Source organism: Pithys albifrons, chromosome 4 (assembly GCF_047495875.1).
Source record: "Pithys albifrons albifrons isolate INPA30051 chromosome 4, PitAlb_v1, whole genome shotgun sequence".
Taxonomy (NCBI): domain Eukaryota; kingdom Metazoa; phylum Chordata; class Aves; order Passeriformes; family Thamnophilidae; genus Pithys; species Pithys albifrons.
In genome coordinates, this window is record NC_092461.1 from 65,495,209 (window position 1) to 65,515,378 (window position 20,170).

At 37.8% G+C, this 20,170-nt stretch overlaps 1 protein-coding gene across 3 annotated transcripts in view; it reads right to left on the minus strand.

The window, feature by feature from the left end:
- The window catches only part of NKAIN3 (sodium/potassium transporting ATPase interacting 3), a 360,493-nt gene that overhangs the window by 19,665 nt on the left and 320,658 nt on the right, over positions 1-20,170 (minus strand). For all 3 annotated transcript variants that reach the window (XM_071553098.1, XM_071553096.1, XM_071553097.1), the window contains exon 5: positions 5,572-5,632. In XM_071553098.1, the coding sequence (XP_071409199.1) occupies positions 5,572-5,632 (61 nt within the window). The remainder of the gene's footprint in view (positions 1-5,571; positions 5,633-20,170) is intronic.

The following is a 20,170-nucleotide window of genomic DNA, read 5'->3' on the forward strand; positions in this document are numbered from 1 at the left end:
CCAGGGGAGTGCTGTCAACCTGGCAGCTATAATGCTGTTTCACTGCCGAACAGTAAAAAAAAAAAAAAAATTAAAAAGTCTGTGTCAAACATATTCATCCATTGGTCAGTAACAACGCATTTTGTTTCAATATATCAAGTCATTATGGTCTAAAGGTGAGAGTGCTGAGTGCTAAAGCCTGGTGGTGACTTGTGCTGATGGCTGCTGTGTGGCAAGTTTCATAATTTCTCATTTTCAGTGAGGTAATTTAGGAAAGTTATTGCCTGGGGATGTTTGATTCACGTATTGCCCAACAGAAGAGTAGTGCTGAATTCTCCTTCTTGGTCATCCTTGATATTAAGCATTTCATCATAAAAATTCTCTTTTTTTAGAATGTAAATGGACTCAACGTTTGCAATTGCAATTGGTGTAAAGATAGTAGTGGGTTCCCAAATATTCCTTAGTGAAGAAAACGTGTACCCTTATATATAAAAGTAATCAAATATATAAAATATTAGCTATTGTTAGGTCTGCATTCACTTTGAAAAAAATAGTGTGTTTATAAGAAATTTATCACTGCTGGACCTACTCTGTAATTACAAACATTAAATTCAATGTGATGAAAAAGTCTTTCTCTCTTGTTTGATTACTGCCCACAGATGCTCACTGGTGTGTTTAAGTGTTACGCCATATGTCAGATAAAGCAAAGCAGCAGTTTTTCAGTGGAAGAAATAATGCATTTTGCTTTGCTTAATATTTGTCTAATGATGGCATATGGAGGGTCATATTGATACCACAATATAGGGAAACTCATACTTTGTAAATACAAATTCATCTTCCTCTCCATTTTGAAAGTGCAGATGAGCTCTAAATACAACTAACAGAAGACAGACACAAGAGAATTAATTTTTTAAATTAATTCTGTTCTTCTGGTTTCATTTAGGGGATAAATCTTCCCCTCATGGTGAATAGAAACCCTTTCCTTTATTTTTGTCCATGCAAAAAAGAGGTTTAATCTTTCTGGGATTGCTCTTTTGGTGTTTCAGTCTTATTTTTACAGAAATGCTGAAATGAAAATTGTAGTTTTGTGGCAAACCTTCCCTTGTGATTTTACTGTTATTTCCATACACAATTTGTATACAACTCAGCTTCCACAACACAAAATCCCATACAGTAAAGAACTATCACTTCTGTCATGTGTCAATGTCACACTTATGAACTAGTGTTTAGCAATAATAGTGTTATCAACTGTTTCTCAAAAAAGTCCAGAAACTATTTAGAAATTTAATAATGATTTTAGCAATGTATTTTTCCCAGTTGTCCTAGTTCAGCAGGAGGGACCAGCTAACCCTGTGTGGGGGTGATCAAAGCTGTGTATTCTACCCCCTCTATTCATTCCCCAAGGACAATGGGCCATTACCAGCAGCTGCCCAGGGAGCCATTACCACCTTCACACTCAGCCTGAGGGGGGCGGAGCTGCTAATGGGCCATCAACAGCTCAACACCCCCTGGCCCCCAGAGTTAATCACCCATTGTGTGAGTCCCCGCCCAGGGGGAGGGACTGGGTGCTCCCTGAAGGTACATAAGGGGTGGGTAAGAAGACCTCAGGAACCTCTCGTTGGATCCAGAGCAGCAGCAGGACCTTGACAGGAGGAGATCCCCGCTCTCGCCCAGACCACAGCCCTCGCCTGCACCAACAGGTTTTTCTTTTCCTTTTGCTCTGGACTTGGGGGAGCCACAGGGGTCTCAGCACAAGGGCAAACAAACCCCCTTGGGTTTGTGCCCCAGGACACTGGGTTATACTGCTGGGGTTTTGTGAGTTGAAAGCAATTTCCCTTGTGTGTCAGTGTTGTTATTGTAATATTATTATTAAATTTTAGGTCTGACTTATAATCTCTCTCGTGGTGAGTTCATTTCCCCTGCTGGTTCACCTTTAAACCAGCACACCAGTATACAGGCTCTGCTGTATTAAAACCATTCAGTAGCTCTGACAAGGTGAAAACAAGCTTCTGAGTTCATTTTTAGGAGAAAATGATTCACAAACAGGATAGTGACAGGCTTTTGCAATTACAGATTTCACATACACTATTCCTTCAAGAGGGCTTACAGAGATTGATAGATCTACAAAGAAAGAAATGAAAAAATGAAAAGAAGATATATAAATAGACTTTTTCATTAGGATGAATGATGGAAGATACTCACCCCACTATAGCAGTGTGCCTTTTACATGTCTTTTTCTTCATCCCTTTTGACCTGCTATCATCTTCTTTCTATGTATAAGCTAACTACAGTCTGAAAAGTAGGTAAGGTGAGCAATAGCTGGAAATAAATGTTTCCTCAAGCATTATTACTGTTCAGAAAAGTGTCCATCACCCAAAATGTCAGGCTCAAAGTCCATTTAAGCACTGCACAGAGGCTACGCAGGCAACTATTATTAATTTTTAAGTCTGCATGACGGCTTTCAGATTGAGAACTCAGGTTAACTTGATGCACTGAATATTGCAGAGTATATTTAATTAAGAAGGCTTTGACTCTCAGATGGCTGATTTATTCTGTGCAAACCACTGCAAAATTATGATGAAATAGCTGCATCTACCTAAGAAAAGAAGCTGCTGCATAATTGCTCCTTAGTTGCAGTTTCTTGGAGTTTTATCCTAATGTAAACACTGTCTACTTTTAACCTATTTTGAAGCACCACTGTACTGGCATCTCAAATAATTTTCTGTTTATCATGTCACAAGTTAGCTATGTGAATTTTTCCAGGATAACTCATGTTCTTCTCAGCTAATAACCAAACAAAGCCACTTTGTGCCTTAGACAGATATTTCTTTTATTTAAAACATATCTGTGGGATTGCTATGAAGGAGTTAACATTTGTCTTTAATGTATTTACCTGTAAGCATAGAGGACTCTAAAACACTAATGGGCACTAAGGCACAAAGTGAAATATTCAAGGGCTGTTTATTTGCTTTTGATTGGATTCAGGATCTTAAATGGCAATTAAAAAAAGTAACAAATCAGAAATTACTTCTTTTCAGTGGTTGTTAAATCTCTTAGCTATATCTATTCTGCTTCTTTCCTCCCTTTTTTTCCTTCCTTTACACACTGCACTTGCCCCTGCCCCAGGTCATCCTCTGATAACAAAAAAAATTAAATTCACAAAAGAGTCTAGAAGATTATATATAAAGGTACAAGTGAAATGGGAAAATATCCACTCCTAACAAAGGACATTGAGCTGAATTACACTATAATTTCCAAGACAAGTAAGATGATTTTCACCTGTAACAGAACACCAAATTACCATCCACAGTTCTAAAAGATAAGCAGAAACTAAATGCAGATCCCCAAGTCCTTTGTGGAGAATGGGAACTGGGTTCATTTTACATACTAAATCACCTTAGCACCTGACGTGTTTTACTGGTTGATAAATGTCAGCTGTTCTCCATTCTCAGTGATTTACGCTTCCATCAGTATCATATGGCTCAAAAAGACATCATGTCTCAAAAGAATGACATGGGCTCACCATCATAGGAAAGTGAATGGGGCCCCACCGTGTCAGAAACAGACAGGTTTTCTAAAAGAACAGGGCCCTTAACTTTACAATAACCCACTTGTGAGGCCCTGAATATAAACCACATATACTCTTCAGCACATGACTAGTTTCCCTGAACATACATTATTTGGTGGGAATTTTTCTTTCCAGTCTTCTTTCCACAAGAATAAAAATGGGGTGTGTGAAGCACACTATAAAGGGCTAAACAAACCCAACAGTAACACAACATACTTGTGTAAAAACTGAAGAGCCTATCTTCCCAGGTACAGATGTATTTGTCTTTGCATGTTGGTTTGCATGTGCAAACACTATTACCCTTTTAAAGCCAGTGTAGTTTAAGACTTTCTCATCAGTCTGCAGACCTTCGGTATTGCTTAGTGTGGCTTTCCTGTTCCAGGAATTTAGTTAGTAACTGCGTCATAAATCATGTTTCCAAGTATCCGTATGAAGCCCTAGCTACTGTCATGATTTACCACAGCCATATGGAAAGCAGTTGCCTTTGGATTTCAATGACCAAAGACTCTGCTTATACATCCCAAATTATACAGTCATCATGCTGCAGGGCCATCTTCTGCTGATACACTGTGTTACCAGTTTCTGCCTAACTGGCAGTTTCCAGCTTTCCAAAGTAGTATTTTCTGAGCTTTTTCTCCTCAAGACCTACATTTTGCTTCTCCAAGTGTTCATATTTCTCCTTTACAGTCGCTCCCTTTGTCTGGGCTCCTTGCACTTCTTCATAGTACACTGTGTTCACAACATGCTTATGACTCCTTCACACTCAATTTTATCTGAGAATCTCTTTGATATATTTTCTTCCTAACAGAAATCTAGAGGAAAGTTTAAAGATTTGACACTAATGTCTGTTGCATTGTGATGGAGAACTGAACATTGTATCAATTTGCAGCAATGGAAAAGTATTTCATTTATGGTCCTTCACACTGTTTTCAGACAGTCTGCTTTGCCATCAGCATGAACTACTTGAATTACGTCTTCAATAGGACTTTCCAGATATCATCAAATGCTTTCCCATAAACTAAATTAATTTTTCCTACTTTATTAATTTCACCCACTAGTGCTATTCTGTGAAGAAACAGGACAACTATGCAAAGATTTATCAATAAAAGTTTATTAATAAATATTTATATATTTATCCTAAGCCGTAAATATATTGATATTTGTTGGGGTTTTTTTCACCCCCTAGAGGCAACTATTTTACTGTTTAACTCCTCATAAATGACAGGAAGTAACTGACATGATCACACATTGCCCATTTTTTAATTTTTTCTTGTACTTCCTCCTCTTTACTCATCCATTATTTTTGCATTCTTACTACTGCTTTTACCAATGGCTATGCTAGTCATGTGTGTATGGTGACATCGTTAGGCAACTCTCACAGCCTCTTTTCATACAACATCCTACCAAAATGTTCAGCATATTCAGAGTTTTCCAATATCTATTTAATGACTTTTTGAGAAATATTTTTTTAAAGGTGTGGACATTTTCACACTTTTGGAATATGTAAAAAAGGGTTTTACTGATAAAGACAAATCAAGAACATGGGGTCAGCATTTTAAATGCATGGTCTTGTTATCTGTAAGTGTTGATCAAGTTTATCTAATTATTGATCAGAGTGATACTGCACACTGGCAGATGGCTTGATTTGTCATCTCCATTAACTTTCCTGATAAAGCTGTCATTTGGAGAGATAGACTAGATGGCTTCAGGAGTTTTGATTCAAATATGCATACATAAAGACATATATATATGTATACGTATGCAACATGGATCACATAATTTTCAGCCCTGTGACTGGCTCATGCAAGAGGTCCAAGAATCTCTATGAAGAAGTTTAGAAAGAGCAATCCTACTTAGATAAGACAGTAGTACCTAAATAAGTATGTCTTTGAGCACAACTGGTTGTTACATGAATGGCACTTTCTGCCATTTTTCAAACTTTGCTCTTTGCCTTGGTAGTCAATGCAAGGCTAAGTCCCACGCCAGGTACTGTGGCTCCGGATATGGAGTGTATCAGTACTTACAGCTGTCCTCCTCCTCAATGAAAATACTGATCACGTAACAGGCATACACAAATCCAATGAGCTGTATGAAAGAAGAGGAAAAGCAATCATTAGAGCACACTGAACACTTGTTAAGCTTTTAGTACAATGACATATAAACACAGCTAAATTTTAAAAATATTTACTTCCATTTCCTGCATTTGTAAATTTCAGTGCAAATGGTCACAAACAGCTATATTAAAGAGATTTCCCCTCTTTTGTCGTGTTGAATGACATATATTTTATATATAAATATGCATTTTATATTTTAAAATATTTTCCCAATCCCTCTGGGATCAGTATTGTGGACTACTACTTTTAAGTAATACTGGTGGAAAACACCTATACCTTGATGTTTAGCTATTATTTACATTTCTTTGTTCAATATCTCTGTTCTCACATAACTTTTCCTACATGATTGTGGGCCCTCTATGCACCTGATATACTTACTAAACAGACAAAATATTTATTGGTTGCTACAGAATTCAGTCATAGTAGCATTTTTATGGACTTCACCAAAGTTTAAATTGATATGTGAATTGTCATGATGCAGCTGAACAGTAAAACTGGGTTATGATTCATTGACATGAGGAAACACCCTATCAGAAGGGCCTATCAGTAATTCAAAATAATTATTCAAGAAGTGCACAGACTCATTTCCTCAAAGGAAAACACCAGGCAAAACATGCCCTTATTTTAACAGCAGCACTCACAAAAACATCCTCCTCAACCTGGATCTGTATCACTTGTGCCACCAAGAGGAAGGGATTAAAATCTTCTGAATGAGGAAATAGAAACTCCACTCATTTGTTATCAATACAGACAAAATGTTTTCTTATGATCACCAGCAAAGAAGAAGAAAACCCCACCAGGCAAGGAAACCTATTAAACCGTACTGCTGAGACATGTTCATGCTTGAGAAAATATAGTTTGTGCAGCTTTACATAATTCACACTATCTGAAAGCCTTGAAAAGACTCTTCATGAGAGATTTCTAAAATAACCCAGAGATTAGTTTTTAAGCTCCTTTTTCTCTGATCCATTAAAAAATCTAATTAAAACAGTTCTTCTAAGGATGTCACAAATCAAACATCTGAGAAAGAGGTAATTTAATAGTATCTAGACAGGTATAAGCTCATTCAGAACACAGAAATCATTCCAACCTGATTTCTGGTTGGGCTGCATGAGGAGCTTTACAAGCAGCTCCAAGAGCCTCTCTGCAGACAAAAGCTTGTCCACACAAGGGAATTCAGAGAAGTTAAGATGAATTAACTAAAGCTGTGAATTCAAGGCACATAAGATAAAGTACATTAAATCCCTATGTGGCCTTTCCCATTCAGAAATAAAGTGGCCTCAGTTCACTGCAGCTTAATCCTTCTCCAAGGGATTAGTCTTCCCATGGAGAATTAAGCTACAGTGTGCTGAAGCTGAGTTTCTTGTGAATGAGGGCTGTCACAGCACTGTGGTACAGTCCTGTAAGAGCTTCCTCTCTAGGGCATTCACCTCACTGCTGTTTTGGGAAAGTGAGTTTAATCCAACTTTTCTCTTGTTTTGAGCACGCTACAGTATTGGCAGCTTCCTTGACCTTTTTGTGCCCAGTTTGCTGGGGTGGTATTGTCACAGCCTCTGTTAGGTGAGCACCACTTCATTGTATTGATGCTCTGAGCCAGTGAAATGCAAACCAGCTCAGGAGGAAGCACTTGCTGGAGACAGCCAGGACTAAGCCACCCATTCCCACTGTGCCTGCAGTCAGGTGGCTGCAGCTGGACAGGACCCACAGACAGCTGGGGCTGGCTGGTTCACTGCGTGTGCGCCTTCACCTGCTGAAGACTCTGCATGTGTTTAAGTGAAGTCCAGCCTCCTGCTGCTAATGACAATGAGATCATAGGGTTCTGCTGCCCAGCACATCCAGGATCTGCACTGATTTACAGATTTCTTGACAGATTAAGCACATTTCTTCCCTAAACTTCACAGTTTAGAGCACATTTCAGGCATGGAAGAAATGCAAAACAATATGATGTAAAGGCTTCCAAGGGATTAAAAGACTAATCATACTTGAGGTATGATGCTTGTGCCACCTGAATGTTACATATAAATTAAAAAAAAATTGCATTAGTACCACAGAAACACCAGAACACAAGTGATTTTTCATAACAGAATGCCATCTGTTTATTTACAATATTTTCTGTTCATCATTTGCATTGTGCAATTTGACTATATAAGTCACTTGGGTTTGTTTCTTTCCCTAAACATAGCTGAAATATTAAGAGTAAAACTGCTGAATAAATAATGAACATGATAAAAATGAAGTGTAGTACAGCTTTTGGTTTAAGTGTTTGTGAAGGAAGATCCAATATTTAGAATTATTCACTATTTTCCCACCAGGTATTTAATTTTTCTTGTTAATAGTATTCTTGTTAAATTAACTTTGCTTTTATAAATGCAATTCCTTCTTTATAGGTACATATGCAGTCTCTATCTGTGTCCTATTAAAAAAAAATCTCTGTGAGTGTTTCCAGAAAATTTCTCACAGATCTAATATGTTGGACAGGTGGATGACCCACTGCAAGAGTTCCACTCCAGAGTAATAAACCACTTGACACAAAGAATGAAAGCAATAGGGAAAAATACTCTGAGAGGTCTTATCTACAAAAAATGTGAGTCATGACAAGACTGATTGTCTTAACAGTCCCCACAGCTTAGATCTTGCTCTTTAACTAGACCTTCTCCTTAAAGTAAATATTTTTCCACTCTCCTCAATGTTTGAAACATACTTTCCCTAATCTATGGCCTTGCAAAATCAGTCACCTTTCTCTGCCTCTCAGAAGTATATTTATTGATATTTCTCAGCATTACTAAATAAATATTTCTCAGTCAGAAATCACTTCGACCTGTTGCATTTATGGCATATATTTGTTTAAAATATACAATTTCCCCTATCTGTTTAATTATTAATACCAGGAGAAACAAAAAGTATATTCACTCTCTCTCAATTTCATGGTCTTTTTGAGGGGAAAAGAAAGATGAAGTCTCTAACCACATTAGGAGATATCATAACCCACTATACTTCAAGAATATCTTTCTGTAGTTAAACTTCAGATCAAATGTTTCTGAAAAAATAAAGCAGCAAGGAGGAAAACGAGCTCTTTAGCATCAACTGCCAGGTATTGCTGTTCAGAGGTGGACAGCAATGTGTGGCATGTAACTAACAAACTAGTAACTGTAGTTGGATATCTGATATCTACAGCATAATTAACAAGAAGTGATAAAGTGGGAATATACCCTTTGACAGATGAGACTAGTTTTCAGATCCTTGAACAGAGTTACAGCCACCACAATGTCAATACTTTTAAAAATTAATTGATTAAAACCTCTTATTTTGCATATTGATAGACACATTAATAAAGTAGTTATTCTAACAAATTACTTTTGCTATCTTGATTAATGCAGCTGCTGTTTAATTGTGTTATGTGCATTTGAACCCATCCAGCCATCATGCTAATTGCCAATCTATAGTGAGCTGACTAATGTCTACTGCACAGTTTCTTGATATTGGAAATGTTGGCTATTGGCCTGGCACCAAGGGATAGAGTTAAATGTCTGTTCCCTGATAACTAAAGAAAGTAGGATGAAAATGAGCTGGAATATACTTAATTTAGTCATCTTGAGTTTCAGTAATCATTCAAAGGTACCAATGAAGTGGTTGGAACAGGATATCCAAAGTATCAAAAGTCACTAGCACTTGAAAATACACATGGGAGCCTCTGGCTTGATCCACAGAGCAACGAAGAAGCCAAGGTGGACTTGTCTTGACAATATTGAGTTCAAAGCTTTGAAACCTTCTGGGATCCTGGCACTGTACAAGACTTCCTGCCTTGTGGAGAGTCCAGTCTAGTAAAGTGTCTCAGAGGACACTTGTCAGTGTTATTCTGCAGAAAATCAGGTGGAAAACTGTGGGAAGAGGCTGTTGTTCCTTGCTTTCATCCAGCTACAGGTTGGTTTGGGTAGACATGTTTCTCTGGAAAGAATAAGTAATACATAAAATATGCAGCTATTGCATGGAGTTGCAGAATGGTTTGGGTTGGAAGGGAGCTTAAAGATATCTGGTTCAACCTTCCTATCATGTGCAGAAACATCTTTCACTAGATAAGGTTTCTCAAATCCCAACCAAACTGGACTTGAACTCTTTCAGGATTGGGGAATCCACAATAGCTCTAGGCAACCTGTTCCTGTGCCTCACCACTCTCATTGTAAAAAATGTCTTCCTTATTTTCAATCTTGATCTACAGTCTTTCAATTTAAAACTGTTGCCCTTTGTCCTCTCCCTGCAGACCATGGTAAAAAGCCTCTCTCCATCTTTCTTATAAGCTCCCTTTATATGTTGAAAGGACACAGTAATGTTTAAATCGCCCCAGATTTCTTAGCCCTCTGATCATTCTCATGGCCCTCCAGGTGGAGTCCCACGAGAGCAGAGTAGGGGAGGGGGAGTAACCTCCCTTCATCTGCTGGCTACATTTCTTGTGAGGCAGCCCAGGGTCCAGTTGGCTTTCTGGACTGCAAATGCACTCCTGCTAAGTTTGCCATCCACCGTGATACCCAACTTCTTCTCAGAATGTCTCCTTTCAAGCCATTTATCCCTCAGCCCGTACTGATATTACAGATTGCCCTGACCCAGGTGCAAGATCTTGCATCTGGCCTTCCTGAACTTCAAGAAGTTCATATGGGCTCAGTCCTTGAGCCTGCCAAGGTCCCTCTGAGTGGCATCTCTTCCCTCAAGCACTTCAACAGCAAAACTCAGCTGAGTGTCATCATCAAACCTACTGATGGTGCACTCAGTGGTGTTATGTTAGCAATGAAGATATGAAAGCATCAATCCCAGTATAAGCCCCTGAGTAACACCACTTGTACATTGAGTCATAACACTTTGGACATGACCATGCGGTATTTCCGTACCACCAGAATTTTCATACCAAGTCCCTTATTTTTTCAGTGTATGGAAAGCATAAAGGGATTTCTTATTAGTGGAATATGGGTACATTTATATGACACTATTATCAAGGCTTTTGATGCATAATATTTTTTCTGCTGATATCCTTAGATAGAAATGAAACAGTAGTACTCTCTGTTATTTTTCTATTGTGCAGGAATTATAGTCTCTCGAGGATCTAAATGCCTTAGTCTAACTAAGATCTCTAGACTTAGACTATGGACATCTGCTTGAAATATAAACACCCAGTTTAACAGAAGTGAAATTACATTATATAATTGTCCATCATTAAACTGAAAGAAACTATTAAAACATGTAAGAAATTAAAAACTAATAATTTGAGGAAATATATGCTAACATATAATTGCTTTAAAATGTGAATATTACTAGAATATATCCTATTAAAAATAAGAACCAAACCAAGTGTAAAATGCATGTTTACTTGCAAATTAAAGTATTTTAATAGTTAGTAGTTAATGTAAATTAGCCCTTCCTTAGAAAAGCAAAGACAAATGCAAATCACTTGTAGTCTACAAGTGATGATTTAGATCAAGGCTATTTTCTGCAGGCTGAAGCAGTTTTTATGAAAATTGATGATTTGGATAATTTTAATTTAAATCTTTCTGCTTTGCTTTGTCATCATCAGCTGTGGCCTTCAAATACACTCTCACAGTATGAGATTATTTTCTTATCTATCAGCTTGGTTCAAAGGAAATATGTGAGTGTATACCAAATATTTAGGTTTATATGAAGCAGTGCCCTGGGCTATCAGGTTAATCTTCAAGATCAAATGTACAATAGGTCACTTACACTTTTGAGCAAATACACAGAGTTTTGTAGAGATTTCATTACAACAGCATAGAACCATCCAAATAGAGAAACAAAATACACTCCTGGCTCTCAGACAGTGTATGCAACATTGTCAGTAAACTGGATTTGTAAAACTTCTCCAACCAAAATGAAAGCTGTGCTTCACGGCCTTCCTTGTACACATCCAGTTCCCTCAGGCTGTAATCTCACTGAATATGGCTTTTTCTTGGCCTTTTTTTTTTGCTGATGACAGTTGAAGATTATTATTTCCTATTTATCTCTGTGATTCCTCAAAAGTATAATTTGGTGAACACAACTCTTTTTTTTTCAAGACATTTCACTATTACCCGATTTCCCACTGAAGGAGTATGAAAGGAAAAGAAAGTTTTAAACATTTATGCATAAAATATGTGTCAGATAGTAAACTTGATAAGGTGTCCTTAAATTTAACTTATAAAATGGAAACTGTGTAACAAGAGTAAATTTAGTGAGCAAAAAGGTAAAAATGCATTAAATTTCATAGCATGCTGACTATTACTATCTCCTAACTAGCATTTTCAGAAGAACAAACAATTACTGAGGAAAGGCTGAAACACGAGTAGTTAATCTTAGCTATCTACTTGCCACTAACATTTTTATTGCTCTGCAAAGGGGACTGTAAAGCCCTTTTCTTCCATTAAAGACTAGAAAAGCCCTAAGTCAGAATGGGAGATACATAAGCAAAACAGGATATCATCCCAGTATCTGTGTGTACACACAATTCAGTAGATGATACAACATGATTCATACAGAGATATGATTAAGATTATCAGGCATAAAGAAATTATAAGTCTACATTTTTCAAGACAATGACAAACAGACAAATCAAGAGTAACAGTAGTGTATAGCTGTAGCATAATAATAACCATTCACTACTGTAGTATATAATTATCCAATTATGTTACTGTATATAATTATGCACTCAGTTCGATTATATAAATTTTATTAAAAACATGTTGTAAAACTATAGTGTTATAGATAATTTCAAAGCTGCATGCAATTTTTTGAATCAAAGAGGAGACAGTTTTAAAGATAAGTCTTCATTTTCCAGAGCTAAATGATTAAACACACAGCATTTAACCATGGTAGTAGTAGGAGTGTCAACATTAAAGTACTTAGAAATCTAAAACCACCAAAGTGGACAACTGGAAAAATCTCCAGAAAACATAGCAGGATAAGGTAGCAGCAACATCTCAAGTACACTATGTTGTCTGATTTTTTTTCCTTTCCTTCATCTTCCTAAAATCTACTTGATTTGAGTTGAATAAAATTCAGGCTGTAGGGGTATTGCCTACCAGTTTAATCAGCATTATTCAGAGCCAGCCTGGTCCAAGTGTGCCGTTTACAGCTGTAGTGGAGAGCTCCTAGAAACTAAAATACTGATAGCCCTTAAAATGTGCTAAGGACTCCAAAAGTGGGTGACAGGAGCTTATGGGTACTTTTGTTTTATATTTATCAGGGAGAACCAAGTGAGCAGATACAAAAATGTCTATTCTTAAAATACACAGAGATTGCTTTTGGCTAATACTGCACGAAAAATTCCTCTCAAAGGCCACCTACCTAGCACCAGGAGTCTAGTAGCATGCAGGAAAGGACTATAGCTAGCTAGCATGCTTTTTGAAGTCCTACCCTGTATCTATCTCCCCTTCTCAAATCCTGCCTCTCACAGTGTCTGTCTTTAAATTAAAATTTGTATTTGATCATCTAACTTTCGCAGGCCAAGATCAGAAACCTTATTGCCTGCACTTGGTATAGGAATTTATTTCTTCCGCAGTATTAACACATAACTACCCTTTAACCCAGTTGCCCAAAAAGACTTTACCAGTTATGAGGGAGAACTAACACATTACATGGCCAAGATGGTTCCCAACTTTGCTGGGGTTGAGACAAACAAGGGAAAACATAGTGTATTCTCTCTCCCCTCTCTCTCTTTAGCTTAGTGATGGGTTATTCTCCCTCCTTTTTGCTTCAAGGCCTTTAGAAAAATATAATGTGTAGTAAGATCCAAAAGATGGAGGATTTGAAATAAACCATGTAATCCAGTCTGCCATGTAATTCTGTAGGTCACAGAATTTCCCTCTCTCAGTATAATGTTAATGTCAGGGCATCCCTCACAGACTATGCTGGGGTACTGGTGCTCCAAGATGAGATACATGAATATGAGGGATCTGGGAACCTTTGTCATTCACTCACAGAAGAGGTTAGAAATAAACCCCAAGTATTAATCCTTATTTATTTGGTTGCCTACTGTGTGATAAATATTGAAGTTTTCTATTTTGAATGAAATGGAAGTCTCAATATGTAAAAAAACCTGAACACAGTATTTAAACAACTGGTCAAAATGCAGTGTTTTATCTTGATATATATTAATTGCTTGTTAATGATTCAACTGGATACAGTGCAAGTCAAAAGTGTTAAATAAAGCCAACCTTGAAAGTTTAAGAACAAAGCAATGGAAAGTGAAGGGGATGAAGGTAGTAAGAAGGAAGAGGGAAAGAAAGGAGATTTACATACAATCAAAGCAAAATGACTAGAAAAGAACTGGATAAATAAGCGAGACTTTCTCTGGACTTAGTTTTTCTCCAGTGTGTAAAGAAAATACAAGTTATCCTGAGAATGGGGTGTTCTCATATTTAGGTTAATGACTAATTAGCTGAAAAACAGGGAGAAAACCTTTTACATCTAATTTTACAATAAGCAGAAAGAAAGATGGCCTTCCTTCATTTCTGTCAAACTGACATTGTGTTATTTGTTTTAATATTTTCTACATAACTATTTTTCCTTGCTTTTACCTTAACTTATCAGTGTTAAGGACAATTTCAGAGGTACTTATAGGTCACATGATATTTCACATCTTTTGATCTAACAAAGAAATTCAGGTTTGAGGGTTCCTTGTAACCCAAAGTATTTTTTCAAGGTACCCACTAGGTAATGACTTCACTTCCACTAAGTTGCAAGTACTGCTTTGAAAGCTGGTAAGGACATCAGGAGAAAGAATGAAATAAATGTCTGCCAGTGACTAGAGCCAATGCAAATCTGCTTGACATATGACAAGGCACTTGGGAATGTTTCTGAATCCTAGAGAAACTGATTATGCATGCAGGGGGTACCAAAGCAAACTTCTTTCAGAACAGCAGGATATTGCAAAGCTTGGCCATTTTTTATGATAATACTGCTTTTAAAATTCTTTCACTGCTTATACTGCAATTACAAAAGATGTCCTTTGTTGATAGAATGCTAAAAGATATTTTCCCCTCCTTACTAGATCAGAAGGCATATAATGAGAGTATTATTTCCACTTAGTTGTAACAATAGACGGAGATAATGTATTTTTAATCTAACAATGAATTGAAATCTGTAAGAATTACTTATTTTCTACAGAATAATTTCTGTCCCTTCATGCACAATGTAAATAACACATGCAAGAAAGGGTTATATTACCATGAGGTAGTACCCATTTAAAGACAGACAAACTGTGACATGGAAACAAAAGTGACTAGATTTCAATGAATTATGCTGGTCTGATCCGCAATATTCTCTAATCTTCCTAAATACATGGGTAATAATACCTAAGATTGAACACATTATTATTCTATCTCCTGTTAATCCATAAACAAGGCTTAAAAACCACCAAAAGAATTGCAAAGACTTCACCAACAGCAGTTATGCCACAGCAGTAGGTTGTGGGAGATGATTCTCTTCCTCTACTCTGTTCTTGCAAGATCCCCCCTGTGTCCAGCTCTGGGGCCCCCAACACAAGAGGGACATGGACCTGCTGGAGTAAGTCCACAGAAGGCCATGAAGATGATCAGAGCCTCTCCCCTCCAACGGGCTAAAGACAGTTGGGGCAGTACAACCTGGAGAAGAGAAGGCTCCAGAGAGACCTTATATTGTCTTCCAGTACCTGAAGTGGGCTACAAGAAAGATGGAGAAGGACTTTCTCCAAGTGATAGGACAAGAGGCAATGGATTTAAATTGAAAAGAGAGTAGGCATAGATTAGATATTTGGAAGAAATTCTTTACTGTGAGAGTGCTGAAGAACTGGAACAGGCACAGGCTGCCCAGAGAAGTTGTGGATGGAAGTGTTCAAGGGCAGGTTGGATGGTGCTTTGAGCAACCTGGAAAGTGAAAAGTCCCTTCCAATCCAAACAATTCTATGATATTTCAGGGAATAATAGAAGAAAAAAAGCAATGCTCGGATAGGCACAAAGACAGTATCAATTCATGCAAGAAATGATTTATGAACTAATGAACTGCAAAATAATAATTCAACCTCTACTCTTATCAGCCTGCTCATATTATTGCCCCCAGTGGAACCCTCTGAAAGGACTTTGCAGGAGTGTCTGACACAGAAATGCACCTCAGAATTGAGCTCCAAAGCCCGAAAGATATGCAGCAGCTTAGAGCAGGCACTAATCAATTCACAGGGGGAAAAAGCCTTGAATAATAACCAAGTGATGGTTAAAATTCACAAAATTGGAGAAATTCTTATAAAGCAGCTGGATGGAGCCCAAGTTGTCTGAAAACTTTTCTTATAATCTGGTATGCAGAGGGAGCTGGAAAAGTAGCATACAGTATTTCTCTCTGTGGATATCAATTCAAATTATTTTTGGACACTGAATAGTTCAATTTTCTTTTTCTATTACCCTTTTGTTCAATGAATACAAGGGAAATCACAAAAAAAAATTAATTTGGATGCTTTTCTTGTATGTGTGAATACATACCAGAAAGACTCAAAACTTTATCTTCTTTAGAGACCGCAGATCATGAGTTTGCCTATTCTTGACAAAGGAAGTTTACCCCCACCATTAAGGAAAAAGAGAACAAGCAAACATGATGGCTTTTGATTCTCAAAAATGAAAAATGAAACAAGTAACTCCTATGTCCACCAGACTTTGACATTGTTTTTCCTTTTTTTTGCATGTTTGTTGAGATAATTCAGTGATGAACAGTAGCAGATGACAGATAGAAAAGTGAAGATAAGAAACTCCTTCTCGGTCATCACTTTGTTTTTCCTAATCAATTTCCATCTAACAGAGTGTTTAGCAGATGATCTATCCAATGCTCTCATTTGAGCCATATTTAAACCACAGAGCAAATGACTCAGTTTTGAGCCACAGTTGAAATGGGGGAGTTTGTCTTTGAAAGGAATAATACTATAATCAGAAACATGGCTGGATTTATGTGCTTGGCAGGTAACATAGCAGGGTCTTCACTTGGCTATGACATCTAGAACTGTGCAACACAAAGGACTCTACAATAACAAAGCAGGTAATTTTGAAAACCCCTTCTTTGGCAGTTGATTTTCTTTTATGCATATCCTTCCCACTGTAGTTCTTCTCACTATGGATAGCATTGTTTAATTTGTTCAAGCTGCTACCTGAATCTCCAGGTGGAGGTACACACACACACAATACACACACACACAAATGCTTATAATGCTTTGTGGAGTGGTCTTATAATGCTTTGTGGAGTGATCTGCCATGAGAAAAAAAGACTAGCATAAACCCAGTTATCAGTTTGCTCAGGTATTCCCAGTTAAACTGTGTGCTAAAAGGCTTTTGTGCTGGATTCCCACTGGGCAGAAAAGCTATCAAGAATTGCAGTGAAGGTTTGCTTTCTCTCAGTGCTTAATGAATTTCCAAAGCTGCTTCTCCAGTCACATCTGACCCAGTGTGATCTCTTATACCACATCTCCCTGGCACAGTTTATTTGGGGATAGTAGATGGTCCCTGTATATATGTTACAGCTTCATGTACTATTCGCTCCTGTTTCTTACCAACAGCTTTTACTTTACACTACTCCCTTTACATTCATGGGTCTGATTCTGCAGCCTGAAGCCCAGGGTGCACCCAAAAGGAATATTTCTTTTTCAAGGTATCTAAGCACAGCCTATAATCAGGCAGCATGCAAATACACAGGCTACACTGAAGCCATTCTAGAAAGGACTTTTCTCCCACTATCAATACAAAACCAGCATAAGCATCCCTGCATGTCTGGTGATCCTGCTCCCACATGCTGGGTGTATGGGAGGCATTTTCTTGTTTTCCCCCATGTCAAGTGCCAGGATGCTTTAGCATATGGAAGGCAGATTTGGCCCCCAGCGCCTGTCTTGAGGCTACTCCTGCAAAGAAATGCAAATGCATCAAGACAGTCTGCACCTGGTAAAAGTAATTGCAAAAGGGGACTAAGCAGAATTTGCTGCACTGAGAATATGTCTTGACCACAGATGAGTTTTAACAAGCATGTCTTTGGCATCCCTGACTCTGACTCACCTAGGCTGAGCTTTTGGCTACAGCATGTAGCTTCTTTCTGGAAAACAAGCTCATATTTACAGAAATCTAGGATATAGGTGATGGTGCTTATTTGGGTCTTGTTCTGGCATGAAGAGAGTCTCAAATTACACAGCCTCAAGGAGATTAAATCAGCCAAAGATAATGCTCGCCCACTTCTCCTCCTTTTTCTTCTTGTATCCAGAACTGGGATGAATCTTTGCCAAGAAATATTTCCTCTGTATATGAGGGACACCAGGACCTTGGGATTATGTCTTTAGTCCTTGGAAGAAACATTAGTATACCTGGGGAAGGCTGAAGGTATAACCAAAACAAACAGTTTGGAAATATAGAATATGTTTCTAGGGTTCCAGTGCTGTTCAAATCTTTTTTTGTTTTCTTTCAGGTACAAATAAGTTTAAGCTTACTAAACCATGCTGTGCTGCACAGAGTAGCTGAATATATATCTAGCCGGTTAATCTTTATATCACTCTTCCCCCTGCTGATACAATTCCCACATATTGTGAGCAGAAGTAGATCTGGCTCTTTCAAAGGAAACTCAGGTAGGTTTATTTTATTGGCAACTCTCATAGTTGTTTGAAAAGTTAACTTTTGCTAAGGATAGTTCACATCAAAAATAAAATAAGGGACAGGCATTCTGGCTTCTGTAATAAGCAAATTGCCACAAGCTGTATTTATTCAATAGGAGGACATCGAAAAAAAGTGACAGAATGGTGTAGAATGAAAGGTAATGAAAGGAAAAAAGCCATGGCCCACGTTAAAGCCCTTTGGTGAATAAATCATTTGATATAGAACAGTTGCACCTCAAAAAAATTATTTTACCAGGTCCATAACCACAGCTTCTCAATAATTATATGCTGTCATGGAATGAAAAATGTTTGTCTCTTAATCTCACAGATTAGAACAGAAAATGACTGGGCTAGATCAAATGGAAGGGACCTACAACAATCATCTAGTCCAACTGCATGACCACTGTACGTCTGACCAAAGGATAAGCATATTATTAGGGACATTGTCCCAATGCCTCTGACACACTGACTACCTTTCTAGGAAGCCTGCTCCAGTGTTTGAGCACCTTTATAACAAAGAAATGCTTCCTAATGTCAATAAACTTCCCCACTCTCACATGCCCTATCACTGGACACCAGAACTGAAGAAGAGATCAGCACCTCCCTCTCCATTTGCCCAATTTGCCCTCTCAGGAAGCCGTGGAGAGCAATGAGGTTGCGCCTCTCAGCCTCCTTTTCTCCAAACAAAATGAATGTCCTTATCGAGTCATTACAGAATGTGCCTTCCAACCCTTTCACCAGCTTTGTTGCCCTCCTCTGGATGCATTATAAGACCTTCACATTCTTCCTATACTGTGAGGCCTAGAACTGCACACAGCACTCCAGGTGAGGCTGCCCAAATGCAGAACACAGCAGGATAAACACCTCTTTTGAGAGGCTCGTGATGCTGTGTTTGATGCACTGCAGGATGGGACTTGGCCTCTTGGCTGCTGAGTACACTGTTGACTCATACTGAGCCTGCTGCTGACCAGCACCCCTAAAAGTATAAGGATATATAAACTGTATATGAATAGATCAGTGTTCAGAGTGAGGAAAGTTATCTGTAGTGCTTTATACAGAATCGCACTCAGCCTACGCATTTCAGGTATTCATGAATAATTGGGATATGGGGTGAGGAACTCTATCAATTGATGACAATTCAAATCAAAAGTATACTAAAAATGTTGTAGATGGATTTCATGGCACTGGGTGACTGTGTGATAAAATTAGAGCTGAAATACTATGTCAATAAATGCAAAGTAAAGCACATAAGGACGACCAACTGTAACTACACATATACAGTAAGTAATAGGCTCTGAATTTGGTATTTGCTCTCGGGAAACTTGTGAATAGTTCATTATAAACATCAGCTCAGTGCTCAGTGGCAGTTAGAAAGAAGAATCAAATAGTATAAAAGCAATAGTAAAGAAAGTAGAACACATCATTATGCCACCATACAAATCCTTTGTGTCCTGCATCTTCAGTGCTGCACACAGTTCTTTCTCCTCATCTCAGAAAGCAAGTAGTTGAATAAAAAAAGTACAGAGAGAGATGTCAAAGATAATCAAAGATAGGGGTGACTTTAGAATAAGGAGAGATTAGACAAATTCACCCTTGGAAAGGGGACAATTGATGAAAGAATCATAGGAAAAATAAAATCATGAATGCCTTCAAAAAGATAAATACAGAATAATTAATCTCACTTTTTAATATACAAGGACAATGGAAATCAAACCACCTTAGCAAATCACAGGCTAAGGTGTTGCTTTTCATCACAAACTGTAGGAAGGACATTTTCTATACAGATCAGAAATAAACCATGGAACTCAATTTCCAGAACATGCTGGAGAAGTAAGTCCTGTACATAGATCAAAAGCTGGAGTTTTTTTCAGGGAAAAAAATATT